The sequence below is a fragment of the Megascapheus bottae genome, chromosome 3 (assembly GCF_031878675.1).
Source record: "Megascapheus bottae isolate mThoBot1 chromosome 3, mThoBot2.hap1, whole genome shotgun sequence".
NCBI classification, from domain to species: Eukaryota; Metazoa; Chordata; class Mammalia; order Rodentia; family Geomyidae; genus Megascapheus; species Megascapheus bottae.
Window position 1 is genome coordinate 54,393,861 of NC_143511.1, and position 18,013 is coordinate 54,411,873.

The window sequence follows — 18,013 nt, forward strand, 5'->3', positions numbered from 1 at the left end:
TCATCAGGTAGAAGGTGCATTACTTCACAAATATTGATACCCTTTCTCATGTTTTGGTCCTTGTTTTCCTCCCTGCACCCTTGCCCCTCATCTTGTTTTCTCCCTTCCTTATTCTATTTCAAATAACCAGATAAACATATATATATAATATATCAGATAACAAGGTAAAGTACTGTAACAATATGAGGTAACCAAGCGACAGCAAAAGAGATGAGAGGTAACATAGTACATTCAGGACAACAATGACTCATAATATGGCTTTTGTTTCTGTATCCTGGAGGTCCTTTCATTTAGTGTCATCCTATATGGCCTTATGTATCTAGGTATTCCAGCTTTTTTTTTTATATGTATATGGTACCAAGGAATAGCAAGCGCTATACCACTTGGCCAAACTCTCGGCTCCATTTATCACTTCTTTATAGCAAAACCATTGCAATTCCTTTTTCCTATGTGTTTCTATACAGTCCACTCTACATACCAATGTGTGGCTCATGTGTCTACATTATAAATTTTAAAGAATGGACGTTTATAGTATAGGTTCTGTATGGTAAATTATCATGCATTTAATATAAATTATGATGTAAAGTTATAAGATTATCTTAATGGACTTATAATGTATAAAGATGTAATTTGTGCACCAATAATGGTTTTAAAAGGAGACGAAAAGGAATGGAGGTATATTGGGACAAAACTTCTACATATGATTGAGATTAAGACTATTAATCTAAAATTAGTTGCTAAAAAATGGTAGTTACAATCCTCAGGACAAACACTTCAAAAAGGCTTGCAAGTAGGAATCGATTTGCTGACTTACCCCCTTGTTCCCTTAGTGGGTGATAAGTACACAAAACTAACTTAAAGCCTGCCATGACAAGTTCTGCAAGCCTTTTTTTTTTTCTGGTTGTGGGGCTTGATGGGTACTGTCCCTGCGCTCTTCAGCTTAAAGGCTACTGCCCTATCCCTTGAGCCACAGCTCCACTTCCAGGATTAAAATATATTACAACAAATTAGGCAGTGTGTGTAATTCTGTTTTACATAAAATATATATCTTGCTATCTTCAAACTAAATGGGTATATACATACATATTTATATATAAGTATATACATGTATATATATGATCTTTTGCATAGCATTTATATATATGATATATATGTTTATATGTATGATTTTAGCATAGTAAAGCAAATGTGTTACATTTCTTGAAAAGTTGCATGGAATTAAGTTACCAAGTTTGAATACATTGAAAACATGCACACACACACACACACACACACACACACACACACACACACACGCACACTGAGATCAGTTCCATGACTTTGAAATAGTTCTATCAGTTTCTACCACTGGTCAGTTTTCTGCTGACCACCAGTTTTCTGCTGACAACATAATTATTTAGAAAATAAAACACAACCTATTCTTATTTTTCCAAGAATATATTGTGGTAATTATCTTTTAAATCCTCAAAATACTCCCAGAAAAATATTAATTTAAAACTAAATTACTGGGGCCAGGAGTATGCCCTGGTGGTAGAGTGCTTGCCTAGTATGCATGAAGCCTGGGTTTGATTCCTCGGAATCATATATACAGAAGAAAAAAAAACAGAAGTGATGTTGTGGCTCAAGTGGTAGAGCACTATCCTTGAGAAAGCTCAAGGACAGGGCCCAGACCCTGAGTTCAAGGACTGGCAGAAAGAAAAGAAAAAGAAACAAAAAGCTACCACAAACTACCATAAAGCAAACTACCATAGTATGAATAGCTTTAAAAATCACATGCATGTGCATTCAGTTCAGATTTGAGTGTGTGTGTGGGTGCCGGGTATTAACTTAAGATCAGGGGCATGGTAGGTAAGCATTGTGCTACTCACCTCTATTCCCAGCCATGCCAAGCTGCTTTGCAGAATTGTTCATATTGAATACCTTTTCTATCCCTTTCAATATTGTACATTTTTTTCTTTAAAATGATCCTTATAACTAATAATAATAGAGATGAGTTTTATTGAATATGTTCTTCTCAAAAGACAGCAGGAAACATGAATGGCTCATCAATTTCAAAATCATAACTTTGTCAGAAGACACAAAGATCTTTTTTACGACCCCCCAAAAAAGAGAATTATAATTGTCTATTCATCAGTATTGGCTCCCTCACTGTTAAGTAATTCTAATTCCTCATTTAATTCATCGGAGCCTGTGGAAGTATCCATAACTGTGCGAGATTTTGACAATGTGCCTGATTTTTTCATATCTGAGGAAGTGGTGCCTCCCCAAAATGTGCTGCTGTCTGCACTCTTAGAAAAAGACGTATCAGATACCCCTTGGGATGGATGGAAATAGGACATCGTGGCTAGCTCTGGGTTGATGGAGTAATGACTCTCTTCCTTTTTCTTACTGGAAAAAAAAAGTAGATCAAGAATTGTTTTTTGCAGTACTCTGTAACAGCCTAGAAAAGCAATGACAAAACCTGAAACATAAAACATAAACACATTCTTCCCAATGTATTAGCTTCAGCGTGTTATGTAAATATTTTTTCATTATAAATGTATTATATTTAATACTTGATGTGAATGCATCATGTTCTAACTCTCAGGACTAAAATTCAGAAACCAACTTACTAACATAGTAAAGATTGCTTTAACTAAGATGTGCAACATGTAAAATGAAGTTGTGTGAAGAGGACTAAATATTCAGGCTCAGGGTTTCAATGACATATATTATCCAACAAAAATGCCAGAACCAAAACAAATGACTTACTGCTAATAATGAACATTAGGCAGTTCCACAAGGACATTTGAAAGCAAGCTGCTACACTTTTTATTAAAATGTTAATAAACAACCTTCTCACTCAGGTTTGGGTTAAATTTAGTATCTCCATAGAAAAGAATAAATGGATGGGCCTCAAGATGCCTATGTGGCAAGAATGGTCTAGTGCTTTTTGAAGGTCTCAGGGAAGGCTAGCACAAATGAAAAATGATAGAGTCCAAGCACATGTGCTATAGAAGAGTACAGTTTGTGTGTGTGTGTGTGGTGTGTGTGTGTGTGTGTGTGTGTGTGTGTGTGTGTGTGGTGCAGTTGTTTTACTACTGAGATTTGAACTCAGGGATGTTCTCCCTTAGCTTTTCCACTTCAGGCTGTTGTGTTCTACAACTCCACCTATACCAACACTTCTGGCTTTTTGCTGGTTAAATGGAGAAAAGTTTCATGGACTTTTCTGACTGTGCTGGCTTCGAACCACAATATTCAGCTTCCTGTGTAGTTAACTTCCTGTATAGCATGAGCCACCCAACAAGAATATAGTATTGCTCCAAGTCTAGAGACCAAGCTAGTTCAACACACGCAAGTCAATATAATTCATCACATCAACTGGAGCAAGGACAAGAATCACATGATTATCTCAATAGACGCAGAAAAAGCATTTGACAAGATCCAACACCCCTTCATGCCAAAAGCTCTGGAGAAACTAGGAATCCAAGGAACATTCCTCAGTATAAAAAGGCTGAGTATGACAAACCCACAGCTAGCATTATGGCGAAAAGCTAAAGCCATTTCCTCTAAAATCAGAAACAAGACAAGGATGCCCACTCTCTCCACTTTAATATAGTATTAGAATTCGTAGCCAGAGCAATAAGACAAGAAGCAAGTATAAAGTGGATCCAAATAAGGAAAGAGGAAGTGAAACTTTCCCTCTCTGTAGATGACACGATTCTGCATTTAAAGAACCCTATAGACTCCAGTCCCAAGTTGCTTCAGGTGATTTAAAACTTTGGCAATGTAGCAGGGTATAAAATTAACCCTCAAAAATCAACTGCTTTCCTGTATGCCAACAATGAGAGGAGCGGAAGAGCAATTAGGAAAGCAACTCCTTTTGCACGAGCCTCAAACAATATAAAGTACTTAGGAATTAACTAAGAATGTAAAGGACCTTTATGATGAAAACTTTAAAACCCTGAAAAAGGAAATTAAAGCAGAACCGAGGAAGTGGAAAAACCTCCCATGCTCCTGGATCGGAAGAATTAACATCGTGAAAATGACAATCCTGCCAAGGGCTATCAATTCAATGCAATACTCATCAATATCCCAAGGTCATTCTTTAAGGAAATAGAAGAAACAATTCAAAATTTCATATGGAATAATAAAAGACCCAATGTAGCAAAAACAATTCTTAGCAAAAAGAACAGCACTGGGGGAATATCAATTCCAAACATTAGAGTCCATTACAGAGATATAGTAACCAAAACAGCTTCGTACTGGCACAAGAACAGGTCTGAGGACAAATGAAATGGAACTGAAGACCCAGAAATAAACCTGCAGACCTATGGCCACCTAATATTTGATAAGGGAGCCAAAAATATAGAATGGAAGAAAGACAGCCTCTTCAACAAGTGGTGCTGGTAGAATTGATTAAGCACCTGCAGAAAATTAAAGTTGGATCTTTCTTTGTCACCCTGCACCAGGATTAATTCCAAATGGATCAAAGACCTTAAGGTAAAAGCAGACACCCTGAAAACTTTACAAGAAGGAATAGAAGATACACTAGGTCTCCTTGGCACAGATTGCAACTTTCTTAAAAATGACCCAGAAATACAACGAATTAAAGAAAGTTTGGACAAATGGGACTGCATTAAACTGTAGAGCTTCTGTATGACAAAGGACATGACTAGGAAGTTAAATAGAAAGCCCACAGAGTGGGAGAAGATCTTCACTAACCATACAACAGACAAGGGCCTCATATCTGAAATATATCTAAAAAATACAGCTAAGATATAGCTAAAAAAATTAATCTCTGCAAAACAAATCTTCTAAGAAGCAACCACCCCATTAAAAGATGGGCTAAAGACTTTAAGAGAGACTTCTCTGAAGAGGAAATAAGAATAGCCTATAGACACATGAAAAAATGCTTGACATCTCTGGCCATAAAAGAAATGCAAATCAAAATAACTTTGAGATTTCATCTCACTCCAGTTAGAATGGTCATTATCAAGAAGTCTAATAGCAACAGATGCTGGTGGGGATGTGGCCAGGAGAGATTGCTACTATACTGTGGTGAGAGCATAAACTCATTCAACCACTCTTGAAAATAGTATGGAGGTTCCTCAAAATGCTAAATCTAGAGCTCCCCTATTATCCAGCAATTCCACTCCTTGACATTTACCCAAATGTCCAGAAACAAGGACATACTAAAGCCACTAGCACAATGATGTTCATTACAGCACTATTTACCATAGCAAAGATATGGTACCAACCCAGATGCCCCTCAGTAGATGACTCGATTAAGATGTGGTATTTATACACAATGGAATTCTATGCTACCATCAGAAAGAATGACATCACCCCATTCATAAGAAAATGGAAGGACTTGGAAAAAATTATATTAAGTGAAGTAAGCCAGACCCAAAGGAACATAAGCTCAATGGTTTCCCTCATTTGTAATAATTAGTACACACCTAGGACTCTTCTAGCAGAGGATTACAGTAGCTCAAAACCTAAATATATAAGGTCATATATGATGAAATTAATTAAAAGGATCTCTAGGATTTGGAAACAAGAGCTTTACCTTGTGTGATTGTTGTTCTTAATGTACTATGTTATTTCTCTTTTTTGCTCTTTGGTTAATTTCATACTGTTATTGTATCTGACTTTGTTACCTGTTACATTGTGTATACATTTATTTGTTTATTTGAAATAAGAAAAGGAAGGGGGATAAACAAGATGATTAGGGAGGTGGGGGGGAGGTAAATGGGGACAAAAACATGAGGAATATCAATGTGTCAGAAGTAATACACCTACTATCTGGTGAATGCAACTGTAACCCCTCTATACATTACACTGACAATAAAAAAATTTTAAAGAAAGAGAAGAAAAGAAAAAAGCAAACAAAAGAAAAAAAAGAATGTTGATTCTCTAGTCCATTCCAATTTATGATGATTAATTCTATATTTAAATTACTTTAAATATTGAGATTAAATTCAAGTAATGGAATGAAAATGATGTACCTTATGGATCAATGATTAAGGAGGGGTCATGTTTTGCTAGGAATGTGCTAAAGCCAGGGGAGATCTTGATGTCACCAATTATAAAGGCCCCAGAGATCGGCTAGCTTACCTCAGCTGCCTTAGTCTGCACAGTGTGGCAAAGCAGAATATCAAGAGAGGCACTAAAAGGATGAGAGTCATCAACGTGATCCCCAGCATCAATTTGACCTTGATTTCCTCTAGCTCTGATAATTTGTCTCCACTTGTAGAATTCAAATCAGAGCCTGAAAGAAAAAAAATGCAAATGGAAGGTTGGGTAAGCAGACATGGGTCCCTCCTAAAGGCATGAGGATGGCAGGCAAGGGCAGAGAATCCTCAGAGTTCATACGCCCCTACAATGGGGATGGAGGAACTCTCCTTAGTAACATTCCGTGTAATCATGTCATACATATATCACCTTACATATATAGATATATTTCCCTCCTTTCCTCCCCACTTAACTCCCTCCCTCCCCCCCTCTCCCCCTTTTTCTTTCCTTCCTTCCCTTCTTTCCATCTCCCCCTCCTTCCCTTCCCCTCTCTCTCTGCCAATCCTGGGGCTTGAATTCTGGGTGCTGTTCCTGAACTTCTATTTGCTCAAGTTGATCTCTATTCCACCACTTCCAGCTTTTTTTCAGTCTCAGGGACTTATGTGCCTGATCTGGCTTTGAACTGCAATTCTCAGCTCTCAGCCTCTTGAGTGGCTAGGATTTCAGGCATAAGCCACCAGTGCCTAATCCTTTTTCCAATCATTTATTTATACAGGAGTTTAGGGAGAAATAAGTCATTGGTCTTTTCATGCTGTTTCTCCATCAAATGAGTTTTTATAACTATAATTAAGCGGTTAATGAAAACGGTATTTGGAAAAATTAATTTTTACTCATTACTGATGAGAACGCAAAGCATTACATTCATCTCCTGAAGACAATTTTGGTAACTTCTTACAAAGCTAAAGCCTTACCATACAATGCCGTCATTACATTCCCAGGTGTTTACCTAAACTGTTGCGGACAAAATTATACACAAATGTGTGTAAATGCTTTATTTATGATAGTCGACTATTGGAAGCAAGGAAGGTATCCTTGGCAAAGCTAATAAACAGGAACACATTCATACAAAGGAATGTCAATGGCAGCAAGAAATGAGTAGCCAAGTCACCAAAAAAGACATGAGTAATCTTGAATACATGCTGTTAAGTAACAAATAAAAATGAGCATAGTAAAAAAGACCACCTGACCATCTGCAAAAGGCAGGGGAGAGAACAATGCAAAGATGGATTGATGGAGGCAGATGGGACTCAGTATAGTGAACCTATTAGATATGTTGTGGTGAGAGGTATGTGATTATGCTTCTGTCGAAAGCTTAGGGCCAGACACTGGTGGCTCACATTTGTAATCCTAGTTACTCCAAAGGCTGAGATATGAGGATCAGAAACTAGACTGGGCTGGAAAATCCATAAATCCTATCTCCAATTAAACATACAAACAAACTGGAAGTGGAGCGGTGGCTCAAGTAGAGTGCTAGCCTTGAGCATAACAGTTCATGGACAGGTTTTGGAGTATGGTCTAGTGGTAGAGTGCTCACCTAGCATGGAGGAAGGACTGAGCTCAATTCCTTGGTACCACTTGCATTAAAAAAAAGCAGAAGTGATGGTATGGCTCAAGTGGTAGAGCTCTAGCCTTGAGAAAGCCCAAGGACAGGGCTCGGGCCCTGACCTCAAGTCCCAGGACTGGTAAAAATAAAAAAGTTCATGGACAGTGTCCAGGCTCTGGGTTCAAGCCCAGGACTAGCACCAAAACCAAACAAATGAACCCTATAGAACTGCACAGTACAAAGGGAGCCCTAATGTCTATGGACCCTAGTTCATAACAATGTGTCTATACTGGGTCAGAAATTTCAGTGAAAGTGCCACAATAATGAAGATGTAAGTAGCAAGGGAAATGAAGAAGAGATGGGATTTAGGAACTATGTGCTTTCTTGCTAATTTTTTCTTTCAACTTGAAACTCCACTAAACATTAAAAAACTTTTTAAGGAAAAATAGTACACTGTATAGATTATTCACCCACCCATTCCCTTGTTTATCTCATCAGTTTCAGGAATAGACACCACAAAAGAGGAAAATGGTACCAAAATGCCAAAAGGATGACTTGAAAACCCTCCTGACACATCCTCTCATTTCTGATATTAGCATCCTCATCCCCTCCACACACTTCACTTTATGAGGGCTACAGTGTTTATGAATGTCTTACATAAAAGTCTTAAGTCTTAGTTAAAAGTATTTTGTTCTTACTTGGAATTGGTTGAAATAACTGATCTTTATCATCCATGCTCACCGTTGTCCCATTTATAGCTGTTAAGACAATAAAGTTGTGTTTGGTAAACAACACTGGATAGGACTATTGTATGCATATAAATGTGTGTGCATAATATTATTCATGGGAGATATGTTGTAGAGTATATTATAGAGTATTATAGAGATATGTTGTAGAGGCTTGCTATAACTAGTATCTAAACAAAATTTAACATGTGTTTGCCACACAAGACACATTCCAGCCCTCTTGTGTTTAGATATGAACTATCAGTTTAACACTACCGTGGAAAGCTAGCTCACAGATATGGCTGATTGCATTTATTAGGCTATTAAAATATTTGAAGCTGGGCCGGGAGTTTGGCCTAGTGGTTAAAGTGCTTGGCTAGCATGCATGAAGACCCGGGTTCAATTCCTCGGAACCACATATAGAAAAAAGCTGGAAGTGGTGCTGAGGCTCAAGTGGTAGAGCTCTAGCCTTGAGAAAGTCCAAGGACAGTGCTCAGGCCCTGAGCTCAAGCCCAGGACTGGCAAAAAAAAATAGAAAAAAAAATAAAATATTTGAAGCTGTGATATAATAAGCTACAATGTTGACAAAAGGCCTTGAAGATGCTTCAAGAATTGATTTAGGGGTCATACAGAATGGCAAATATAGAATATCAGATAATGAGGATTGACTAAGTATGACATATATTTTGCATCTATATTGCATATATATGTAATATCCACATGGAATCTATACCTCTGTGTATGTAAGTAACAAATGTATATGTGTACCTTAGTATATATGCTCATTACAGTATACATGAGTGCCTATATAATACTTGTGACATACACACTAATTTTACACACACATGGTTTTACATGCCTTTGCATTTGTACATTCATTTTTATATGTTTACATGCACAATGTTCCGAATACAAAGATGGAATATACTGGGCAAGAAGCTTACTTTATCATTGTGAGGATCAACTAAACTGAATTATTTTCAAAGTTTATTTGTCTTTTTTAGAAATAGAAGCTATAAAACAAGAAGATGATTACAGGGTCTAGAGAGTATTCAGCCACTTTAACTCCCAATAGGAGTAAATGTCAATGACAATGTCTTCTCTAGATTTTAACCATCAGAGGAGATAAGACCGTTTTTGTGGAAAGTGAATCAGAAACAGTGTGACTTTATCACCTCAAGTCAGTACTGAATTTTCTTTTTAAAAAATTAACATTATTTCTAAGTACTTGTATAAAGGGCTTTAAATTCAATATTATCGATGTATGAATACAATGCATCTTCATCAGTGTCACCTTTTCCTTTCCCATTGCATTTTCTATTGCATATGACAGCAAAAAGTGATACTGATGCTTAATATTACAAGTATTTAGATATCAATTTTAGCATTCTAAAGTAAGATTGTGGAAAACCAAAAAATTCCCCCAGCTAACCTATCTGTATGAATTTACCTTTAGCTAACATTGACCAAAATGCAGGCACATTTGGGGTGGTTCCTGTTTAGAAAAAAAAAGACAACAACAGCAATGACAGGTAAGAATCTCTTATCTTCAATTAAAACATTCATTGAAGATCTTAGACGTGAGCATCATGGGTTGTTATGACCTCACAAATATTTTTAAGGCATTATATCCTTGGCAGGAGACTAAAATGGTGATTAATTTTGTAGCCACCCCCTGTCCCAAATAATATTAGGAAACATTCATCATTGTCACCAGAAATATTTATTCCTCAAACACATTAAACTTTTTACATTATTATCAAAATAAGTTATATAAACATATACTCAATGTATTTATAGTTGTATAGACATATACTTATACATCCTACACAGTACAAAGTAAACTTCAATGTCTATAGACTCTAGTTCACAATATTGCACCTATAGTAAAGAATAAAACAGAAATATAAACAGTAGAAGTAAAACATTTGTATTTTTTGTGTAAACGTTTGCTCATATTTATACAAATACAATATATTTAAAAGATGTGTTTTCTAGGGATATACATAGCAATACGTTTTATTAAAATAAATAAAATTTCTAAGGGCTCCATTCCTACCCATCTCATCAGGTGCATCTGAGAACTGACTATTAATATTCACCATTTCAAATGGTTTATAGTAAGTTTAAATTTTAGCAGTATAAATTCTTTCTGCATGCTACTTCCTTTATGTAATATTCAAGGCAGTGAAACTTAAGCTTGTAAGTCACATAATGATATGCTCCAGATATTATTACAGTGTAGGAACGTTAATACTTGGTATTGTCTCAGGTTCAATAGGTTCTTCGCTTGTAGTTTCTTGAGATGATGATGTTGTATTGAGGACATTGTCTAGGAAAAGATACCAAATATTATCAACATATAAAAATATTGACTACATGTCTGTGATTAGGCCTATTTTTATACAGAAGTGAAAGAGAAAGGCATTGACATTTTCTCAAAATAAGACAGGGAAAGAAGAGATTGAAGAAGATGATTGTATGTGTGTGGGGGGGGGTCATGGGTTGTACAACTTGGACTATGCCTATGGTTTATGGAAAGAGAAGAAGAGTGGAGAACTTGTGGCCATAAGCTTCCTTCCTTCAGGGGGAAGAGTGGCCTATTGGCTGACATGGTTGGCTTTCCAGGTTCACTGCACAGGTGAAAATGAGGCTTTCAGCACGGACCAGTTGGTCACTGGTTAGGGGGACATGAAAATGGCATGCGTGCCCTTGTAAATTAAGAAACAATGTTTTGGATGTGAGGATGTTGGAACATGAAGCAAGGCACTGTGGGCCTAATTTAGAACGTGCTGCTGTCCATATATCATGTTCGTCTGTCTTTGATGAATGTCAGGGGGCAGGGCTTGACTTGTGGGAATACGTATTAGAGACTAGAATCTCTTCATGTAGTTCTCATATCCTAAAGTAATTGAAGGTGCCTGATCTGCTTATATCTTGTCCGACACTACTCAAGATGTTGATTGCTGAATATAGCACGATCCCAATATATCCCCAAATATCAAATTAATATTTGCCCTGGTGATGTAGCTATCTCAGGGTTTGGAATGGTTAATAGTATTTTATTATTGCTAAGTATTTTTATTAATAATTGGGCATTCGTGGGGCTGGGAGTTTAGTCTAGTGGTAGAGTGCTTGCTTCTACCACTATGCACTTGGTGCATGCATGAAGACCCGGGTTGGAATCCTCGGACTACATACATAGAAAAAGCTGTATGGTGCTGTGGCTCAAGTGGTAGAGCTCTAGCCTTGAAAAAGCCCAAGGACAGCGCTCAGGCCCTGAGTTCAAGCCCCAGGACTGGCAGAAATCAATAATTAGGCATTCATGAGTCTAGCTTGTCCTATCCCTCAAAATATTCTTTCTTGTCTGTTTAAGGATTTAGAAGGCAAAACACAGAAATGTGCAAAAACAGAGTTGGAGAAAGATGAATAATTTTCTAGAGTGCTAAATTATATTCTTTAATTTTTCTTCCCATGCAAAGAAGAAAGCATATAATAAAACACTTAAGCTAAGCACTGGTGGCTTATGCCTGTAGACCTAGCTACTCAGGAGGCTGAGATTGAGGATCAAATTTCAAAGCTGGCTTGGTAGAGAAATCCAAGAAACATGTATCTCAATCGTCAAGAAAGCAGAAATGGAGGTTTGGCTAAAAGTCCTAGAGCATCAGCCTTGAGTGAAAAAGCCAAGTGAGGACAAAAAGCCCTGAGTTCAAGCCCCAATACAAGCACAAAAAGAAAGAAAGAAAGAGGGGGGGGGGAGGAAGAAAAGGAAGGCAATATGTAGACTTCCCGACTTCTAAAATGACCAGTGCAATCAATGGGATACCAAAGGGTGGGATTTGGGGACAGTACCTAGGAGCTAACCAAGAGCTCAACCAGATTCCCAAATCATTACATCTACTAGAGCTGTTTGGGAACTAAGACTTCCTTCCTAACCAACGCCCTCCAGTGCTGTTTCAAATCCTTTCGGTACTTACAGTTCTTCAGAGCGACTCTCAAATCAGTGGTTGCCCTCACGGATATTTCAGACTCAGTGCCGTTTGCATTTTTTGTGGTGAACACATCTGAAAACAAGTCAAAAGGCATCAGCTGCCAACTGGCTAAGTTATTTCTTGATCATCCAATTTTCCCATTGTCTGACTAAAGCATATGTGTATTAACTGACTAGTTTATAAACAGACTTATAAATATTAGTAATGCTTCATCCACAACATAAGAAAGTGAGTCAAAGGTGAATTAAAAATTCAGGTTGAAAAGGTCAACCTGAAGTGAAATACAAGGAGCTCTTATTGAGGAAATTCATGGAAGAATGTACAAGTTTGGAAGACACCAAAGCACATTTAAACACGCAGCTTGCAGATATTGGATTGGCGTTATGCATGCCACAGACCCTCATTAGACCATACAATACTTGAGCTCAATGACAAAGTGTTCCCATACACGAACTCACATTTATATGTATACATGAAGAACCTCATTCTGCAGCGCCATCTGTTGGATTGGCTGTAATGTAAAATTAGTGAATATATTCACCTAACCAAAGGGTGAAACAAATTGAGTGGAACTGGCAAACTAAGCGTAAACACACGTCTGCCTCTTCCATCAAATTCTCATGGAATGACAAATTTTATGCACACACGAATGTGCGTATGTTTGATCTTGACATACGCATTCATTTCTCCCAACACATACCAACAAAAAGTTGCTGCTAATGTCTTATTATTTTTAAGGAATTCCTGTAATAGATTTTTGTTGTTGTTGTTTTTGTGAGTCATGGGGCTTACTTGGCTAGGTGCTGTCCCTGAGCTCTTCAGCTTAAGACTACCGCCCTACTCTTGAGCCAAGCCCCACTTCCCATTTTCTAGAGGTTAATTGGAGATGGGAGTCTCAGTTCCTTTTGTGCCCAGGTTGGCTTTGAATCTTGATCCTCAGATCTCAGATTCCTGAGTAGCTAGGATTACAGGCGTGAGCCTCTGAGCCTGGCTCTTTCTGTGATTATATATATATATATATATATATATATATATATTCCAGTCCTGGGCTTGAATTCAGGGTCTGAGTATTGTCTTTGGGCTTTTCCCCAAGGCTAGTAGTGCTCTACCACTTGAGCCACAGGATCACTTCTGGCTTTTTTTCAATGTATATATGGTACTGAGGAATCAAACCCAGGTCTTCGTGCATGCTAAGCAAGCACTACACTGGGCTAAATTTCTGGCCCTTCCTGTGATATTTTTAAGGAAAAATAACACTAAAGGAAATTACAGCCTGTGATTTAATGTGCTGTGAATTAAGAAAGTGTATACTATGTTGGAGATGAACTTTACAACTTGTGGGGGGGCTAGGGGCATGGAGGGGCAGTGGGAAAAAAGGAAATAGGGGGTAACAATGTTTGAGAAGGACTGTACTCATTTCCTTACTTATGTAGTCAAACACCAGAATAAGATCTATAACCTGAGACAAAAATAGGCTGTTACGAAATGTTAGGAAAATATTTTAGTATTTTGGATTGGATAAGCCTTGTCTAAGCATGGTATAAATCAATTAATCAACAGAAGAAATTAATCAAGAGAACTGGTTTTATAAACCTTGAAAATGTTCATAGGGTTAAAGATACTTGAACTGGTTTAAATATAAGAAACAGCATAGGAGAAAATCTCTAACACTGTTAATCACAGTATTAAAAAGTATTAAAGATTAATCTACTAGATACAGAAAGCCCTTGCAGGTGAACAAAATTATGAAGTAATAAAAATGAGAAAAGAGGATGAATAGGTAAGTAAAGGGAAAAATAATTTCTGGTGTTTTAAGCCACCTAATTGGAGCTAGTTGGTTGCAAAAGCCTTAGGAAACTGATTGTGTGTTTTTTAAGCCAGGCATGTTGGTTCACACATGTCACTCCAGGTACAGAGAAGTGGAGAGCAAGAGGATCATGATTTTAGGACAGCCCAAGCAAGTTAGACCCCCATCTCAATCAATAAGCTTGATGTAGTATCATAGACTTGTGATTCTACCATAGATGGGAAATAAGCAAAATAAGAAATTGGGATGCCCTGGGCAGAAGATGAGACACTGTCGTAGGAACAACCATAAGCAAATAGGGCTGGATGTGTGGCCAGGGGTGGGAAAATTTTGTTTTGTTTCAAGAACCATTTAGGTATTTATAAAATCATTCATGGACTATACAAAATTATCATGGATAGATAGGTGACAAGAAATCAAATGGTTTCTCTGGCCTTCTTTGTAGAAGGCTTGCCTAACAAGTGCTAGACACTGAGTTCAAACTCCAGTACCAGAAACAAATACATAAAGAAGTTAAATTTTTACAAAAAGAGCAGGCAGGCTTTTGTTCTAGCCACCTCACAACTAAAGAAACATACATTTACATTTTCAGCCTCTGAAACCCAAAGGGAAGGTATGGGAAGATTTCATTTATTTTTCCAAATATCTCTTACAAAAGCCCAAATTGCTAGCCTTAGTTTTGCCACAAGAACAACATACTTGAACAAGAGCTCTCTATGTTGCTTATCCCTCAGGGCTAATCAACAGTAGCAGATCATTTTACAAAAAGATAAAAGAAGGCTGGAGAGGGGTAGAGTGCTTGCCCTGGGTTCAATTCCTTGGTGTCACATACAAAGAAAAAGCCAGAAGTGGTGCTGTGGCTCCAGGAGTAAAGTGCTAGCTTTGAGAAAGCCCATGGACAGTGAGTGCTTAGGCCCTAAGTTCAAGCCCATGACTCGCAAAAGAAAAAAAAAAGAAGAAAGTAAAAAAAATACTGTGTGTGCTGTAAAGCATATATAATACACGTGAGAATTTATAAGGTATAAGAAAATAATTACAAGAAAGTAATATAAGCTCTGCTTTCAAACCCCAGAACTACTGAAAACTAACAAAAATAACACCCCCAATTTTTTTTTGGGTAACTCACTCACAGCAGGCCATCTTTTACCAGTGTTAATAATCACAATACGATGATGAACTATAGTAGTTAGAAATAGTTCCTAAGGAAACCTTGTTAAACTTATAAACATCCCATGAAAAAAGTTATAGAAACGGATTTCTTTTCACACACTAAGTTGATAAAGTGAATTATAATTTTAAAAGGAAATAAAATGGTTATGGCAGTGGATAAAAGGCAATTGAGATCAATCCAACCAGTACCATCAGCTTTTTCTTTGATCCATATTTTGACATATTGCTGTTAACCTGAAACACTTACATTGTTTGATATCTTTGTAATAATTGCCAGTTTTAGGGTTCGCAGGAGTGGGCTCTGAATAGGTGTGTTCTTGCTTGTGAATTACGTTATTATTATCCATGTGGCCTTCATCTTCATGTACACGAGAATGGTGTAGAGTAGAATCGTGTACAGTAGAATCGTGTACAGGAGAATCAGTAGTCGGATGATCAAGACTGTAATCATCTTTGTAATATGGATAGTCCTCCGAAGACACTGCCTCAGGTAACTCTTCAAAAATCAGGACACACCAAGCATCAGAAATAATACCTTTACTACCTTTTCTCTTTGAACTTTTCTCCCAGTTTGAGGCTGGGGTTTAAAATCTAAATGGATACTGTATTTCCAACAACATACTTTCTTCCTCTTTTATCTCTTCCTTTTTTCCTCCCTCCCTTCTTTTTATTTCCTTTCTTTCTCCTTCCTTCTCTCCCTCCTTCCTTCCCTTCCTTCCTCCTTCCCTCCCTCCCTCCCTCCCTCCCTTCCTTCCTTCCTTCCTTCCTTCCTTCCTTCCTTCCTTCCTTCCTTCCTTCCTTCCTTCCTTCCTTCCATTTTTTGTTTCTTTTCTTTTCTTTCTCAGTCCTGGGGCTTGAAACACATTGGGTGCTATCCCTGAGCTTTTTAATGCTCAAAACTAACACTCTAACATTTGGGCCACAGTTCCACATTAACTGATGAGTCTTGTAGACTTTCCTGCCCAGGCTGGCTTCCAACCACAATCTATAGATCTCAGCCCCCAGAGTAGGTAGGATTACTGGCATGTTTCATCAGTGCCCAGGCAACAATATGCAATCAATCATTTTGTAGAAAATGTGCCCATACCAATTTTTGATAATTAGGGCCATCTTCTGTATGTACTATTTCTGCAGAGTGCTTACCTTCTGTCTGGGTCTTCAAATTGCTAATCTCTGGAAGGAAAAACCCAGATAAAAAAATAAACAATATAAAAATCATTTGGAAATCAATGTGACTTATCCAGTAATACAGTAATGCAATGTGTCCTCAGGTCTTCCTTCCGGTGGTCCAGTAGATCATGAGAGGAACACATTATGATGTCACTTCTTGTGGGAAGTGGAATGCTAGGGAAACCTCCCAGGGCTTTGTGACTTCCTCAATATGATTTCCTCTTTGGTACTATAATGGTTTTCAGATACTAAATAAACCATTATGAGATTTTCCTTGGAAGTAAAGAAATACATTTTTGTTTTTGTCGGCCATGGGGCTTGAACTCTGGGCCTGAGCTCTGTCCCTGAGTTCTTTAGCTCAGAACTATTACCCTACCATTTGAGCCACAGTGCCACTTCCGGTTTTCTGGTGGGTAATTGGACATGAGTCTCTGGTTCTTTAGTGCCTGGGCTGGCTTTGAACCACGATCTTCAGATCTCGGCTTCCTGAGTAGCTAGGATTACAAGTGTGAGCCACCACATCTGGCCAAAAAATACATTTTCATGAAAGAATATTATGTCTTGGCTCACGTATTTTAAAGAATCTTTTATTATGTTGGCAGTAAAAATGAAAATGGACTTTTAAAAATATATTTTTATTGTAATTAATAGAAGGGTTATATGATATTTGCCAGATAGAAGGTGCATTAATTCACATATATTGATACCCTTTCACATGTCTTGGTCCCCATTTCCCTCCCCCCCACCCCCACCCCTCTTCTTGTTTTCCCCCCTTCCCTATCCAATTTCAAATAGAGCAAAACCTTGATACATAAGGCCATATAGTATGACGCTAAATGAAAGGACCTCTAGGATATAGAAACAAAAGCCATATAATGAATGATTCTTGTCCCTAATGTACTATGTTATCTCTCATCTCTTTTGCTGTCCCTTGGTTATCTCATATTGTTACAGTATCTCACTTTGTTATCTGATATATCAGATATATTTGTATTTGGTTATTTGAAAATGGACTTTTATGTTTAAAAAATTGTAATATAGGCCAGGAGCATGACCTAGTGGTAGTGTGCTTGCCTAGTTGCATGAAGCCCTGCATTCAATTCCTCAGTACCAACAAACAAAGAAAAAGCTGTAAGTGATGCTGTGGCTCAAGTGGTAGAGCAATAGCCTTGAGAAAGTCCAAGGACATTGCTTAGGCCCTGAGGTCAAGCTCTAGGACTGACAAACAACACCAAAAATAACTGCGCCCCCCTCCAAAAAAAAACCAACCTTGTAGATCAATACTCATCTTCTTCGCAAGACATTTCTTCAAGACATGCCAGCGCATCTACTGGTCCCATATTTCATAGCTCATTATCATGTCGCTGCAGGTTATACTTATTCTTTTTTTTTTTTTGTCTCTTCATTCCCTAGAATTTTCCATGCCTGGTCAATTTCGATGAGTTTCTGGGCTCAGGGTCAAAGCCTTAGTCTAACAGAAGTGTTCCCTCATGCAACATCAGTTTCCATTTGGACCCTTGAGATTATCCTTATGTGAAAGCTAGGAGTT

At 37.7% G+C, this 18,013-nt stretch overlaps 1 protein-coding gene across 1 annotated transcript; it reads right to left on the reverse strand.

Annotated features, from left to right (window-relative positions):
* Nucleotides 1-1,981: 1,981 nt before the first annotated feature.
* On the reverse strand, nucleotides 1,982-16,583 carry Eqtn (equatorin). Its single transcript, XM_090329118.1, has 8 exons — nucleotides 16,438-16,583; nucleotides 15,542-15,790; nucleotides 12,303-12,389; nucleotides 10,583-10,657; nucleotides 9,776-9,820; nucleotides 8,299-8,358; nucleotides 6,100-6,253; nucleotides 1,982-2,388 (listed from the first exon to the last, which is right to left on the reverse strand). The coding sequence occupies exons 1-8, from the start codon at nucleotides 16,511-16,513 to the stop codon at nucleotides 2,124-2,126; spliced, it is 1,011 nt and encodes a 336-aa protein (XP_090185244.1). The 5' UTR covers nucleotides 16,514-16,583; the 3' UTR covers nucleotides 1,982-2,123.
* Nucleotides 16,584-18,013: the final 1,430 nt, after the last annotated feature.

What these genes read in the sequence shown, in the direction of transcription:
- Eqtn (XM_090329118.1), bottom strand. Translation starts at nt 16,513, where the DNA reads ATGATTTTTATATTGTTTATTTTTTTATCTGGGTTTTTCCTTCCAGAG. An exon ending in TTACAAAGATATCAAACAAT is followed by an intron (nt 12,390 to 15,541) that starts GTAAGTGTTTCA and finishes ACTTGTTTTCAG; the next exon opens with ATGTGTTCACCACAAAAAAT. An exon ending in TGAACCTGAGACAATACCAA is followed by an intron (nt 9,821 to 10,582) that starts GTATTAACGTTC and finishes TTTTCTAAACAG; the next exon opens with GAACCACCCCAAATGTGCCT.